The 12,975-nt window shown below is 40.3% G+C and overlaps 1 protein-coding gene across 4 annotated transcripts in view; it reads left to right on the top strand.

Annotated features, from left to right (window-relative positions):
* The window catches only part of RALB (RAS like proto-oncogene B), a 47,118-nt gene extending 34,143 nt beyond the window's left edge, over nucleotides 1-12,975 (top strand). For 2 of the 4 annotated variants that reach the window (XM_082762847.1, XM_082762845.1), the window contains exons 2-5: nucleotides 2,321-2,474; nucleotides 3,807-4,015; nucleotides 6,434-6,611; nucleotides 8,555-12,975. In XM_082762847.1, coding sequence (XP_082618973.1) covers nucleotides 2,361-2,474; nucleotides 3,807-4,015; nucleotides 6,434-6,611; nucleotides 8,555-8,674 — 621 coding nt within the window. In that variant the 5' untranslated portion in view covers nucleotides 2,321-2,360 and the 3' untranslated portion in view covers nucleotides 8,675-12,975. Of the gene's footprint in view, nucleotides 1-2,317; nucleotides 2,475-3,806; nucleotides 4,016-6,433; nucleotides 6,612-8,554 lie in introns of all 4 variants that reach the window. The other 2 variants (XM_082762848.1, XM_082762846.1) reach the window with 1 other exon arrangement.

Genomic DNA, 12,975 nt, shown 5'->3' with positions numbered 1-12,975 from the left:
TGAAATGGGACAAAATGAATTTCTCTAAGAGCACGCTGTGCTGTTACCCGAAACGGTCTCACTGTGTGATCAGCCTGTAGCTTTTATGCCTTGGGTGTCTATGTTGAGGCAGGTTGAATCCGACTTTATTGTCTGTACAGCATAAGTGGACTGTAAGTGAAGAAAAAAGCTTTACTGCTGTAACTTCTAGAGGTCAGATGCTGTATGTTGGGCTTTCTTGGGGTTTTCCATGCTTGCCTGCCAGGGAGCTGTATCCTCATCTGCTTTCTCTCAAATGTAAGAGATAAAAATCACATGTGCAGCCCTGTCCTGGCTTGGAACCTCTGGGATAATGTCTGAGTTCACTGTCCCAAACGCAAAAGTGTGTGTGCTGAACAAGAAGAATCTGAAAAGTCACCTGATCCCATTGCTGTACCCTCGACCTTTTGTATTAAGGAATGTCCTGCATGAGGGGGCTGCTGTATAACAAAAGTTTACTGCAGGAAAATGTGTGCTTTCACTTGCTGGTGTTCACCCTGAAATGAACGCTTATTGCACTGCAAGTTAGTCATCTGTGACAAATGCATGGAGTAAAATACTCTGCATGGAGAAATGCAGGAACTCGAATGCTTGAAAGCACTGTCCTGAGGGGGCTCCTCCATTGTTGGCCTGTTTGCTCTGGCACGGCCTGCACTAGACAATGAAAACTTGGTTTGAGGTGTTGCTTTTCAGAACAAAGTCGTGACAAGGGGGGGAGGCATTCACAATTGGTGTATACCAGGGTGGGTTGCCAGGAGGGTGGTATAATTGCCAGTCCCCAAACACAGCACATGTGAATGGAGCCAGCTGTTCTGAGGGAACTGTTGGGAATTGGCAATGCCCAGAGGTTCTTCCCAGCCTCTGTAATCCTACAGTGCTTGTAGGTTAACAACCCTTTGGTCCCTAGCTGGTTTTGTTTAGGACAGCTAGTTATTCTGAGGGTTTTTGCAGTATAGTGCTTCATGTGACTGGTGCTGTAGGCCTCGTGTTTCCATCCAGTAGAACTTGACGGCATGGCACGGTGGTTGCAGCGTCTTCTAGAATTATTAGTCTAGACTAACTTGAGACCCCTGGTAGGCCTGTTTGTAGGTATGTCTTGTGTTTCTGGAATAATGGACACATACAAATCAAGGCTGGTGTAGTCACTTTCCATAGTAATGTTCCCTGAATGGTTTTGCTGTTCTTCCTACAGCACTCAGCCACTATGTGAATATTTGGGTCCCTGAGCTGTCCTGCTGTGAGGACATGAGTGTTGCTATCCTCATGCTTCCATTATAGCAGTCATGTGTCTGAAGTACACATCCCTTTTTTCCCCTCATTGTGGGGATCGTGACTGGTGACACATCATTTTTTAATATCAATTACTTCTGCTTTTGTTCCCAGTGGGCTGTTCTTACAGAGCTGCTGCTCTGTGCTAATCAGTGTGGCAGCTGATGCTTGTGTTTCTCCATCCCAACTGCTGTGTCCAGCTACTCTTAAGTGCTGGAGCCCTCTTAAAAAAAAATACTACTGCCCCTAAGCACTTAGTTTGCATGGCACATAACAAACAAAGGCTTTTTAACAAGTACTTATTTATTGAAGCTTACTCTTTATGGTTTTGCAACATCTTGAGAAGAATAGGTACAGGAGAATTTCTTGCAGTAAAGCAGAATTTTCTCAAAAGCAAACAGCAGCATCAAAAGGTAGGAATTGCATGAAATAAATGCTAATGCCATCTCATAAGACTTTCTATTGGAAGCTCTTGCAATTTGTTCCTGCCAGAACTTACTGTGAATCTCTGCTTTTTTTATTAGCCTACGTAGAGAAGAGATCAAAAGTTTTTTCTTCTCATAAGCAGATCTAAGGTATAGCTCTGTTAGTAGGCTGAAACTAAGCTGCATCAACATTAAAGAAATACTTTGGAAAGGCGTAAAGCCTTGTAAGAAGAACTACAAAAACATTTAATTTCCTGTCAGTGGAAGCGTGGTCTCCTTCTTTGGAAACATCTGTAGGTGGCAATTGCATAGGATGGGTTTACAAATGAGAGCAGCTTGTTCAGCTAATAGCTGCTGTGAGAAACCTTCGGCACTTCTATTAATGGTCTTCTTGTTGCAGAGAAGACACTGTTCTGGTACCGCGTTTCTATTTGTCTTTTAGATACTAGTGACTTGACTTGCTTTCCAGTGCATTGATAGCCTATTCTTCAAGCTTGCTGGGCAGGGGTTTAATCTGGTCTTTCCACAGTAATGCGATGCCTCCCCTGTGTGCTGCTGTGATGCCATTGGTGTCATGGATGGTGACTGTTGCTTTTTTCTGTCAGCAGATCTAATTAGTTGCCTGGCACTTCTGTGGCAAACAAGACAATGGCTGCCAGCAAGAGCAAGAACCAGAGTTCCTTGGCACTCCATAAAGTAATTATGGTCGGCAGTGGAGGTGTGGGCAAATCTGCACTCACTCTCCAGTTCATGTATGATGAGGTAAGTAGTTTCAGTTCACCTTCTTTAAAGCACAAATGAATACATCTCGCTAAACTTTTGTAGTTGGTCAGGGAGACTAAATGTAAGTAGCAAAAGGCCTAGTGACTTGAGTGGCCAGAGTAGAACATAGGAATAGACAAAGCATAACCTCTGGGGACCAAGGGTGACAAAATTGGTGCTTTTCAAGGGGGGGAAAAAAGTCTTCAAAAGATGTGCAGAATGCGAAGTGGCTTGTCTGAGTGTTTGCAGAGGTAGCTAGCAATTGCCTTTGAAACTAATTTTGTTGCTGTTTCTTTTAGGCCAGTTAAGGTTGAAGTCAAAAATAAGCATTCTGGCTTACTCTGAGCCAGATGGAGAAGTAAGCGTGCTTAGAGAATGAGTTCTTCAGTAGTGATATACAGGAAGATATACTAGATCAGACAGTCCAGATTCATATGTGAATGAGTGCCTGACCCTGTAATTCAGGAGTTAGCATTTATTTGCAGGCTGTCCAATCACACTGTAGCAATGTGAGTATCTGAACAGGCTTAATCTATGGGGAGAGATGGTATAGGCACTGTTGTGGTACCTACACTGAGATAACCCAGGGCATCAGCTGGCTTGCTGGAGACTGGTCTCTGGCTTGAGTTTGGCATAAAGAAATCTGTGGTGATGCCAGCTCGAGGGTGTGAACTTCCTGCTTGTACCTCTTCTAGCATGGTCATTAGAGAAACCCAGTCAGCCTGATCTCAGGGTCATGGTGCAGCCTTTTGTTGTGCTTCAAGGTTGAGAAAAAGGAATTGGAAACGTAAGGAACCTATGGTGAACCTGTGCTGTTAGCACAGAACCACAATTTTAACTCAGTGGCTTTGTGGGTCCAATCAGTATTATATACTAAACTACATGACTGTATAATTATAGAGCAGCTTTTCATGTTCAACAGTTGGATGCTGTCATCTACACCTACTGAAGCTTTGGTTAGCTATACAGTCAAGTGAAGTGCACTCAGAAATACTTTATCCTTGAAGGAGGAGATCTAGATAATGCAACCAGTTTATAAGCTGATAGCTTATTCTGCATCATTGACCCTTAAATTGTTCTGAAATTCAATAATTTTATTTATCAAGATCATTTCTCTTGACTAGGTGGGCCAGCTCTTAGATGTATTAAGTACTTAATTGCTTTTTATAGTAAAACTAGGAAGAAAAAAAAGACAGTGGAACTTTGTATCTGACTGAATTATGGCAAGGCTTTCAGGACTTCAAGTGTCACCAAAATGACAGGGTAGGCATGAACAAATATTGAGACCATGTGACAGTAATACTAAACACTAATCCTTCTCATCTCCTTCAGTTTGTAGAAGACTATGAACCTACCAAGGCTGACAGCTACAGAAAGAAAGTAGTTCTGGATGGTGAAGAAGTTCAGATAGACATTCTGGATACAGCAGGACAGGAGGATTATGCAGCCATCAGAGACAACTATTTTCGCAGTGGGGAAGGGTTTCTTCTTGTCTTCTCAATAACAGAACATGAATCCTTCACAGCAACAGCAGAGTTTCGGTAACTAATTCCTCTTCCAGGTGGGGGGGATACTCCTCTGACAACTGCTTTTAAAATCTACCTTTGTCCTTTACCCTTTATCATTTGGTCAATAAAAGTGGCAATACAATCATTTTGCTCTCAGTAACTGGTAACTAAAACCACTGTACCTAGCCTCTGGCTATAGTTGTCTTCATGCCTTCAACTTGTGAGTACATTATGCCAGCAGCAACTTCAGACAAATAACAGATTCTTGGACTCCTAAAACGTATGTATTCAAGCCAATTTTCAGTCTTTGTGGATGTGGAGTTTAATTATCTTAGAGCAGTACTTCTGGAATTAAGTCTGCCTTTTGGCCAGGTTTCAGACTCTGTTGCTTACTGCTAGAAGCAGGTGCTCTAAGGAAAGGAAGGATTAGACTCCACTCTCAGGTATGGATTGATGCCAAACAAGGGTTGGCAGCCAAGCAGTACTATTGTAGGCAGACGTATTCCTAGAAAGACGCACAGTGGTAGTAAATGCTTCCATTTTTGTTCTCAGGATTAGTAGTTCTAATGCAAAAATCAGCACCAGACTGAGCACAGAAACCACTTGTGTAGTGTATAAGAAAAAAGGGTTTTAATCCAGTGTTCTGGTCTCAGAGCTCATGTATCTAGGTTCTTCAGGGCAAGTGTTCTGGCTCTTCTACATTGAGGCAACAGCTATTAGCAAAAGATAATCCAGAGATTCCCTAAGACATCTGTGCAACTTGAAGTAAAACTAGCCACAACACAGGGAACATGTTAGGAATTCTTTGCCAGATGAAAAGCTCTTTATCAGTCTGGTTTATGTTAATTTTGTTTTAGTGATGCAAGATTAACAGATAATTGGAAACGTAAGTGCTGGTGCTAAGCTAGGTAGACATTTTTTTAAAGCTATAGCAAATTCTCCTTGCACTCTAGGACTTTTAGTCCAGGTTCTTAATGTATTATACAGTTCCAACAGTAATAGTGGACTGCATAATCTCCTAAAAGGTACAAAAATGTTGTTCATACATCACATACTTTGACTTTTGCTAGGCTTTACAAAGGTGGTGGTCATAGGGAACACGCTAGAGCTGTTCTGCTTGATATGCTTTGTTTGGATTACTTAAAGGCACAAAGCAGTTCAAGTGTTGTAGGATTTGAAACTGAGTGTTCAGGCTAGACTTCAGGCTAGACTCGTCTTAGTGACAGATGGAGAAAAAGTCAGATAACATTCAAAAACAGTTAAAAAAAAAAAAAAAAAAAAAAAATTAGAAACTTCCTGGAAGTACCTAGCCTGCCTCTTGGCTTGTGTGCTTAACTGAAATGTAAGGGTAAACCCAAGGCTTAAGGCTTTGGATGAGAAGGAGTGCTTATCTTGGCAGTCTGTTTTTTGTAAGACTTCTTTAACTAGGTTAACCATGTGTTGGTTCAAGATTCCAGAATGTCAAAACAATAAAAAGGCAGTGCTGGCCCTCAAGGTGAGCAAGAAGGGCCTGGAAGATCTGGGCTGGAGAATCCTCTACTTTTTAATGGTTTGGAAGAAAACTAAATACTCCATTTAACTAATTTCATTATTTATTAAGCTCATATGTAAGAATTGGCTGCTTGAAAAACCGTTCTTCAAGAAGAAAATAACTAAAAATAAAATTAAAAATAGTCTAAAAATAAGTACACACTGGTACAGTTCTTCCAGAATCCTAGATGGACAGCAACACATATCAGTCTGGTCTCAACGTGTTTTGTTCCAGTAACAGCACAGGCTTTGAGGTGGACATGCAGCATTGCTCTGTCTCCTTTCCCAGATGCTGATAGGTCCTTTTTGGATGATACAGGATAGCAAGGTTAATTCTGATGGTTCACTTTTTTTCTAGATGGCTTTGTTTGAAAGATATGCTAGCCCTTTAGTTCGGTATTATTAATCAACTTTCTCCTTTGTGCAAGGCTTAAGTAGCCATTAAGAATAATATCCTTGCCAGCTACTCATGATGTTCTCAACCTACTGCTTTGGCAAAGCTTTGTTACCTGGACCTGTATTGAGGTGGGATGCAGGTTGGAACCTGAGGGCAGCGGCTGAATGCTTAGTGAAATTTGGCAAATATTGTACTTGCACTTTTTTCCTCATTCAGTTGTGAACTCCTGTTGTGAGTTGTTTTCTACCACACAACTTTTCTTTTAGACCCTGGGTAGCAAAATTTCCAGCAAAAAGGAATAACAGCCTTCCTGAAAACGTGAGGATTTGCTTAGTGTAAAGCCTGTGGCATTAGTATATTAAACTTGGAATCATTTAAAGTGCATGTTCAACTGTTGGGAATGACTTAAGTACTGTTGTAAATACCAAATAATGTGCAGGCCACATGATCCACTGTGTAAAGCGTAGGTGTTTCTGTTGCTACCACTAACACATGTTCTTATTTTTGAATACCTGGTGCATTAGGGAACAGATCCTGCGTGTGAAGGCCGAAGAGGATAAAATCCCTTTACTGGTAGTAGGAAACAAATCTGATTTGGAAGAGCGCAGACAAGTGCCTGTAGAAGAGGCTAGAAGTAAGGCAGAGGAATGGGGTGTGCAGTACGTGGAGACTTCTGCCAAAACTAGAGCAAATGTAGATAAGGTAAGACAAATTACTTGCTTCTGCTAGAGTTAGATTGATATGGGTTGTTTAATAGCTGAGTGATGAATTCTTAATTCTGGCTGGAACAAAAGCAAATCCACAGTTGAATCTCTGAAAGCATAGGTTATTAGAAATGAACTAATTTACTAGAATATGTACATAGAAGTAAATACATAGCTCAGACGAGCTAGAGGCCAGTACAAGGTAATACTACTGCCTTGTTTTAAGTGTTGGTACTTGAATCAGCTTTCCAACAAGGTCTGTTAGCTATAGGTGCTTATAAACTCTTCCCCCCCTTCCTTACAAAGCTGTGTGCTGTGGCTAATGGCAAAGCTTGATTCTCGTGTTTTGCCAAGACTGCTCTGAATTGACAGGAACTCTTCCTTCAGCGTCCCTGACCTTTTTTGACTTGTACACCCTGGTCTAGGATAATCATGACATGTTTCTGCAGCTTGTTTCTTAATTAAACATTGTTGGGGTATTCTGGATGAGAGATGAGTTAAGACTGAGTGTTCACCCTGTAGGAAAAATAGTTTCAAACCTCTTCATGATATGTAGTTAGGGGGGTTCTTGAAGATGGTGTCCTTTTTCTTCACTGTGGACTTCACTAGTCCACAGAAGATAACTGGAAATTTACTGTTGGGCCCCTAAGGACTCTGATGATAGTTTGGTATTCTGCGTTTGTTTCAAGATTACAACTTGTAAGCAGCTTTCTGCTTGGCCAAAGGATGTTGGCAGCTAGCTGAACTCTAAGGGTGAAGGTGTTGTCAACAGTTTGTTAGCTTGCTAATAGAAATATTGTTGGTCCACAACTTACATAAATAAAAAGCTTCTATTATCGAATTGTTTATTAAAACGGTGTATTTAGAGACAGACTCTTTAAGAGACAAAGGGATTGAGACAACTCTTCAGATATCTTCCTTATAAAGGACATACCATAACTTAAACTTGGTCAAAAAGCATTCTTTAACGTGCTGTTACTAGAAAGTCAGACTACTGGATATTAACAGAAATATAGTTGTATGTCTAGATCACACTAGCATGGTGTTACAGACCTCTCCTAGCTCCTGGGTAGCTTATGTGACACATACGCTTATCCTCTGTATAAACACTCTTGTCTGTTAAGATAAGTTACCAGCCTTTGTGATGGTTCTGCATGGACACTGTAGCAGAATAAAACTTTCCTATAAGAGGGTTATGAATGTTAAGCTATTCTATTTCTGATCATAACGTGTTCTTGTTTCCAAGTGTAAAAGACCTGTATAGGTCCCCTTAAAAAGAATAACTCTATGGAAGAACACAGTTCTTGTCCTATACTTGTTAATTTTTTTCCTAGTAATTCTGTACTGTGAAACAGCTATTACATCTTACACGGTATGTACTCATGCAAGAGACTTGCAGGGGTAAAGTCATCTAAAGTTCTTAGTAAAAATCTCTGCATCTTTCATATAGAAAAGTCTGAGAATTTTCTGTACCTGATACTGTCACGTGAATGCTGTAGCTCTTTTAAATTATAAAACAGGCAGAATATTATGCAGCGGTGTGTGTGCTCGTATAACTACATGGAAAGAACTGAACTAAATACTTTGGCTAATGCAAGTGATTTGTCTGGAAATGTTTCTAGGGCACAGACAAATATTACCATGAGCTCTGAATGCTACTTTTGTGCAAGAACAACATTCAATAAAAAGCTCTTAAAACTGGGCTGCTGAATGATTTGGGAGGCAGTTAAGATAGAATTATAGAACAGTCTTGCTTCTTTGCCGCTGCTTCAGATACTATAATTTTGCTGTTGAGTCTGTCACTGGGGTATATGTCTAGATTCAATTCTGCTGTTAGATACTGTGTTGTGCTACGTCTTTTATGGGCTACTGTATTGGGCAGCAACTATCTGCCTTCAGGTGACAGAACTTGATTAATCTTTCTTTATTTTCCCCCCTTAGGTATTCTTTGATTTAATGCGAGAAATCAGAGCAAAGAAAATGTCTGAAAACAAAGACAAGAATGGCAAGAAAAGTGGCAAGAACAAGAAAAGCTTTAAAGAAAGATGCTGCTTACTGTGATGCTTGGGAACTGTAAATATCTATCTACAGGTGGCATGGATAAGATACCACTAAGGATATAGGGCTGGATTCATGAAAGGAAGTCTGTATTGACTCCCTTATCTCTTGCTTTGCATATCATACCTTCAAAATGTGAAAACAGAACTTTGAAACCATTTCTGGTATCCAACAAAACCTATGCCTATGTAGACTGAAATGGGCTCTGTCTTCCTAGTGTCTTTCAGAACTAGAAACATGCTGAATTTCAGAACTACAATCATTCTGTGCGGTTATACAAAGTTCTTTTCGTATTAACTTCCTGGTTTACGTTAATGTCTCTCAGAATGTTTCTCTTGAACCTCTACTGGCCTTAAGAAACGCAGCTGTTCAGGTTCAAACAATTTTTCACTGTTGCCCTACTGATGTTGCAAACGGCAGAAAAGCCAGATGACAACTGGTAAGAGTTTGAGTCTCCATCTTCTGTTAGTGGTCACTGATTTCTTATGCTGAAATCTGCTTGTTTCCTTCCTACACTCCACTTAAATAGCAACTGACACTTGAGTCAACTCAAAACAAAGTTTCTTCCATGTTCTGTTTAGTCAATACAGCATTCATGAATCAAGCCTATGGACTCACTTCAGACTTATTTAGGTAATAAAAACTATGATATTTAAATACTGGTCAGATGCATTCCCCGCTGGTCCATCTTCTCATCCTTAAATTAGTGGTATGGGGTGAGAAAATGACTCAAGCCTTTCTTCAAAAGGAATAGTGTTGTCACAGTCTCCTAGAAATGTTGTCCTGGGTTTCTTCCATGTTTTGTGGCTAGACACGATTGCACTCATTCTACATTGGTCATCATTCCCCTTAGTACTGGAACAGTGAAAATCAATGTTCACGTGTTTTGTTTATATTAAATCCACGATCATGATGGAAAAGTGGGAACATCTGCATCCATTCCATGTCTTATTGAAAACAGACCTCGAGTAAGGGTGGGTCACAACACAGTCATGAGTTGGAGTAGGTGAGGCATACATGCTACCTCTCAGTGATTATTTGCACGGTTGCAGAAAGCAAATGGAGTTAAGCAGTTGCCACATCTGTTACTCACTTAATTTTATATGTACTGTTTCTGATGCACAGCAACCTAGCACATGGAGATGCATGTTGAGTTTTGCTGTCAGTTATGCAATGGTGGTCATGTTTTAGTCAACAAAAACCAGCCTAAAAATGGAAGAGAAGTCATTTCTTAGCAGGTTCTCTTGTCAGCTGACTGAACTGTGTTTTCTGATGCAGTTTAAATTGAGTGCAGTTGCCAAAAAAAATACTTCTGTCACTGTTGTAGAAAGTAACTGTCTCTTCTGTTTGTAGAGTCTCACAATGAATTATGGATATCTTCCATTTTGAAGGAGTAGACAGACTTGAAAAGTAGTGACTGTACCTTGCTTTTTAACTAGATGCTTAAACACCCTTGGTGAAAGGATAATGCTATGTGGTTGTTCAATGAAGCACACTGCAGCACTAAATTAACAAATATTTTTTTCTTGAGGTAAAAGAGTGGTAAATACTGTTCTGTACTTCATACTGTAATTTGAAGATGGAAAACATTTTTAACATGTACTAGATTGCTCTTGTGCATTCAGTGTCTGAAACTATGGAGGAAAAATGTTAGATATCAGAACTTCTGGTCTGAGGTTTTACAGGGACTTATCACAAACTCATCGTCTTCCATAATTAGTCTAACATGTCAGGCAACTCATTGGATTGGGGAAAATGTACTAAATAAAAGGTGCTGTAATCTTCGTTCATGTCAAGTTGAATTCCTTGTCTGTTAACGTTACCTTCTGTGCACAGAAAGAATGGTTACCAGTTCTGGAAATATTTCTTGTACTGCCATGGTTGGTATCACAAAGCCAACTTAACAATAGAGTTGTGAGGCAGAGGCTGTAGGAGCCTGGTGGCTTACAGAACCACTTGAGCAGTATCTGTCTGAAATCTAAACACCTAATGGGACACTTGGAGCTGTAATGCTTGGAACGAAGTTTCCTCTTGAACTTCCATGGATCAAATCCATTTCTGAATGCACACTGTGCCTACAGCATATCAATGTCTGCTTTGGAAGCAGACCACTCAGGTTTGGTTTTAGTTGAGGCCTACGGGTTAAGTCGTTAATTAATCTAAAGGATAAACAACAGTTGAGTTTGCACTGCAAGCTTAACTAGGTCAAGCCCCTCTGAGGTGGATTGCAAAAAGTATCTAACAAAACTGAATAAGCTTTCCTTGCTATATGAATAATGAACTTGGCAAAGCTCACAATAACCAGCTAAGCTGTGGTAACTCAAGTGACTCGCATGCCTTGACCTTTGATCTCTTTAATCATAAAATACGTGACAGTATTTGATAGGGCAGATGAATTTCTATTCAGAACAGTCTGTCTCCTATGGCTGTCTGTACGGTTTGCGTGCTCTTTTCACTTGGGTTACTTTTTTCAACAGATAAAGCTCCACCACTAAGGTGGACTTACTTGAAAATGGTGCTTGCTGTTTCATGACTTGATACTGCATCTCTTCAGTGTTCTGTGCTTGTAACCTTTACCAGAAATGCTAGGCATAGCCTAAATACAGCAGCTCTATGGTATCCTCTTCTGTACTTCTGATAAACTTTGATTTAACTTTCCAGTTATAGCGGAGAACATGGTAAACAAGGCAGCTACCTTGACTACGTGGTAACAGTGGGTAACAAGCTTTGACTTGCACCAGAAAGGCAGTAAAACAGCTCTCCTGGACTGGAATCCTGCTGCATCCACCTCATATGGTGGAGGTGTCCGAATGTATGTTCTCCCAAATGGGGGCAATGCAATTTGAGGGTGTTTGAATGACTTTCAGTTGTGCTTCACTGGACATCAGTACACATTGGTATCAGGTGGGTTGACTGGAATGAATAAAAAGTCGTGTGGAGAAATGCTGCCTTTAAATTTGGGTTTTCCTGTAAGCAGAATAAAGGGAGCTTTGGCTTTTACCCAAATGAGTACTTTACAGCTCCGGTACATCAAACCGGGAGAACTTTGGCAAGGGGTGTGTGTGGCTGCCTGATTGCCATGCTGTGTAGCTGAAGCAGTTGAAGGCTGCGCTGAAGCTGATATATTCTAGTAGTCTTTTCATGACCTTCTTAGAGCATGGCTGTAGGCAAGTAACTGGATATTTGAGACTGGAGGTCATGCGAGACTTGAATGCTTCAGTGCAAGTGTGCTGTCAGATGTTATTCTTGCATAAGGGTTTGATGTAAAGTCAGGGAGCTGTTTACTGCAGTATGTAATCTTCTGTATCTGGCCAGGTTGTGGGTATTCAAGTGTTCTAGTCTTCCTTTGGATCTGAGCAAACAAGTATGTAGGAGACAAATTCCCATTGTAACAGGGCGTAAGTCACTATATAAAGTTCCATTTCAAAAAGCAGGCTAAATTCCAGGAGTGTGAGAGCCGGCTTCTCTTTTCCTGGTTAGAGAAGGGTGTCTATAGATGAGAGTACAGATACAGCATGAAGAGCATCTTCAGTGACTTGTGCTATGCGTTCTGTACAGGCTGACCTTTTACTGCAATTTCTAGGTAAACCCTAGGTTTGATGAAGAAAGATGTGGGCATTAAACTTCAGTAAGACTTCACTACATTACCTATCTGAAGTTGCAGTTGAATCCTGTCTGGCTAATACAGTGCTTAAGAATACTTTGGGTCTAAGGCACAAAGCTGCAATCTGGAATGTAGGGGGAAGGGTGGATGCATCTGAGTAAATACTGTGATTTTTTTTTTCCTTTTAAAACTTTCCAAAGTGCTAACCCAGGGTTTGGGGCTGACAGGCCTATCAATTTTTGGTCAAAAAGAGGATACTGTTTATCAATTCAACTCAGAGCGTGTGTAGACAGAAGCTTTCTTTAATTGCTATAAGCATATGTTGCTATGTTCACCTCCTGTTGACTTTGTAGTTGGGAGAAGGAAGAGGAACAAAAAAAGCTATGATTTTCACCATGATCTCCACACTTCATGGAAATGGCAGGTGTTCCTCTTGGGAGGGGAAGGTGTTATCTCTTAACACCAAGAAAGAGGTTTAGCATAGAGGAAGTGATTGTGACTGCAAGATTTAATAAGATTGCCTCTAAACCATGTATGTTATACTACACAATGTAAACTTATTTTTTTCTTACATAGCTTCAGAGCTTTGTCTCTTACTTGCACAAACATTTCTAATGTCTATAAAAAGTCACTTTTCATTATCATGCTAATACAACTGATTTGTATTACTATTGATAATAAAAAAAAAATAGGCACCATA

Source organism: Aythya marila (assembly GCF_965140915.1).
Source record: "Aythya marila genome assembly, chromosome: 6".
Taxonomy (NCBI): Eukaryota; Metazoa; Chordata; class Aves; order Anseriformes; family Anatidae; genus Aythya; species Aythya marila.
This window is presented reverse-complemented; position numbering and strand designations above follow the sequence as displayed.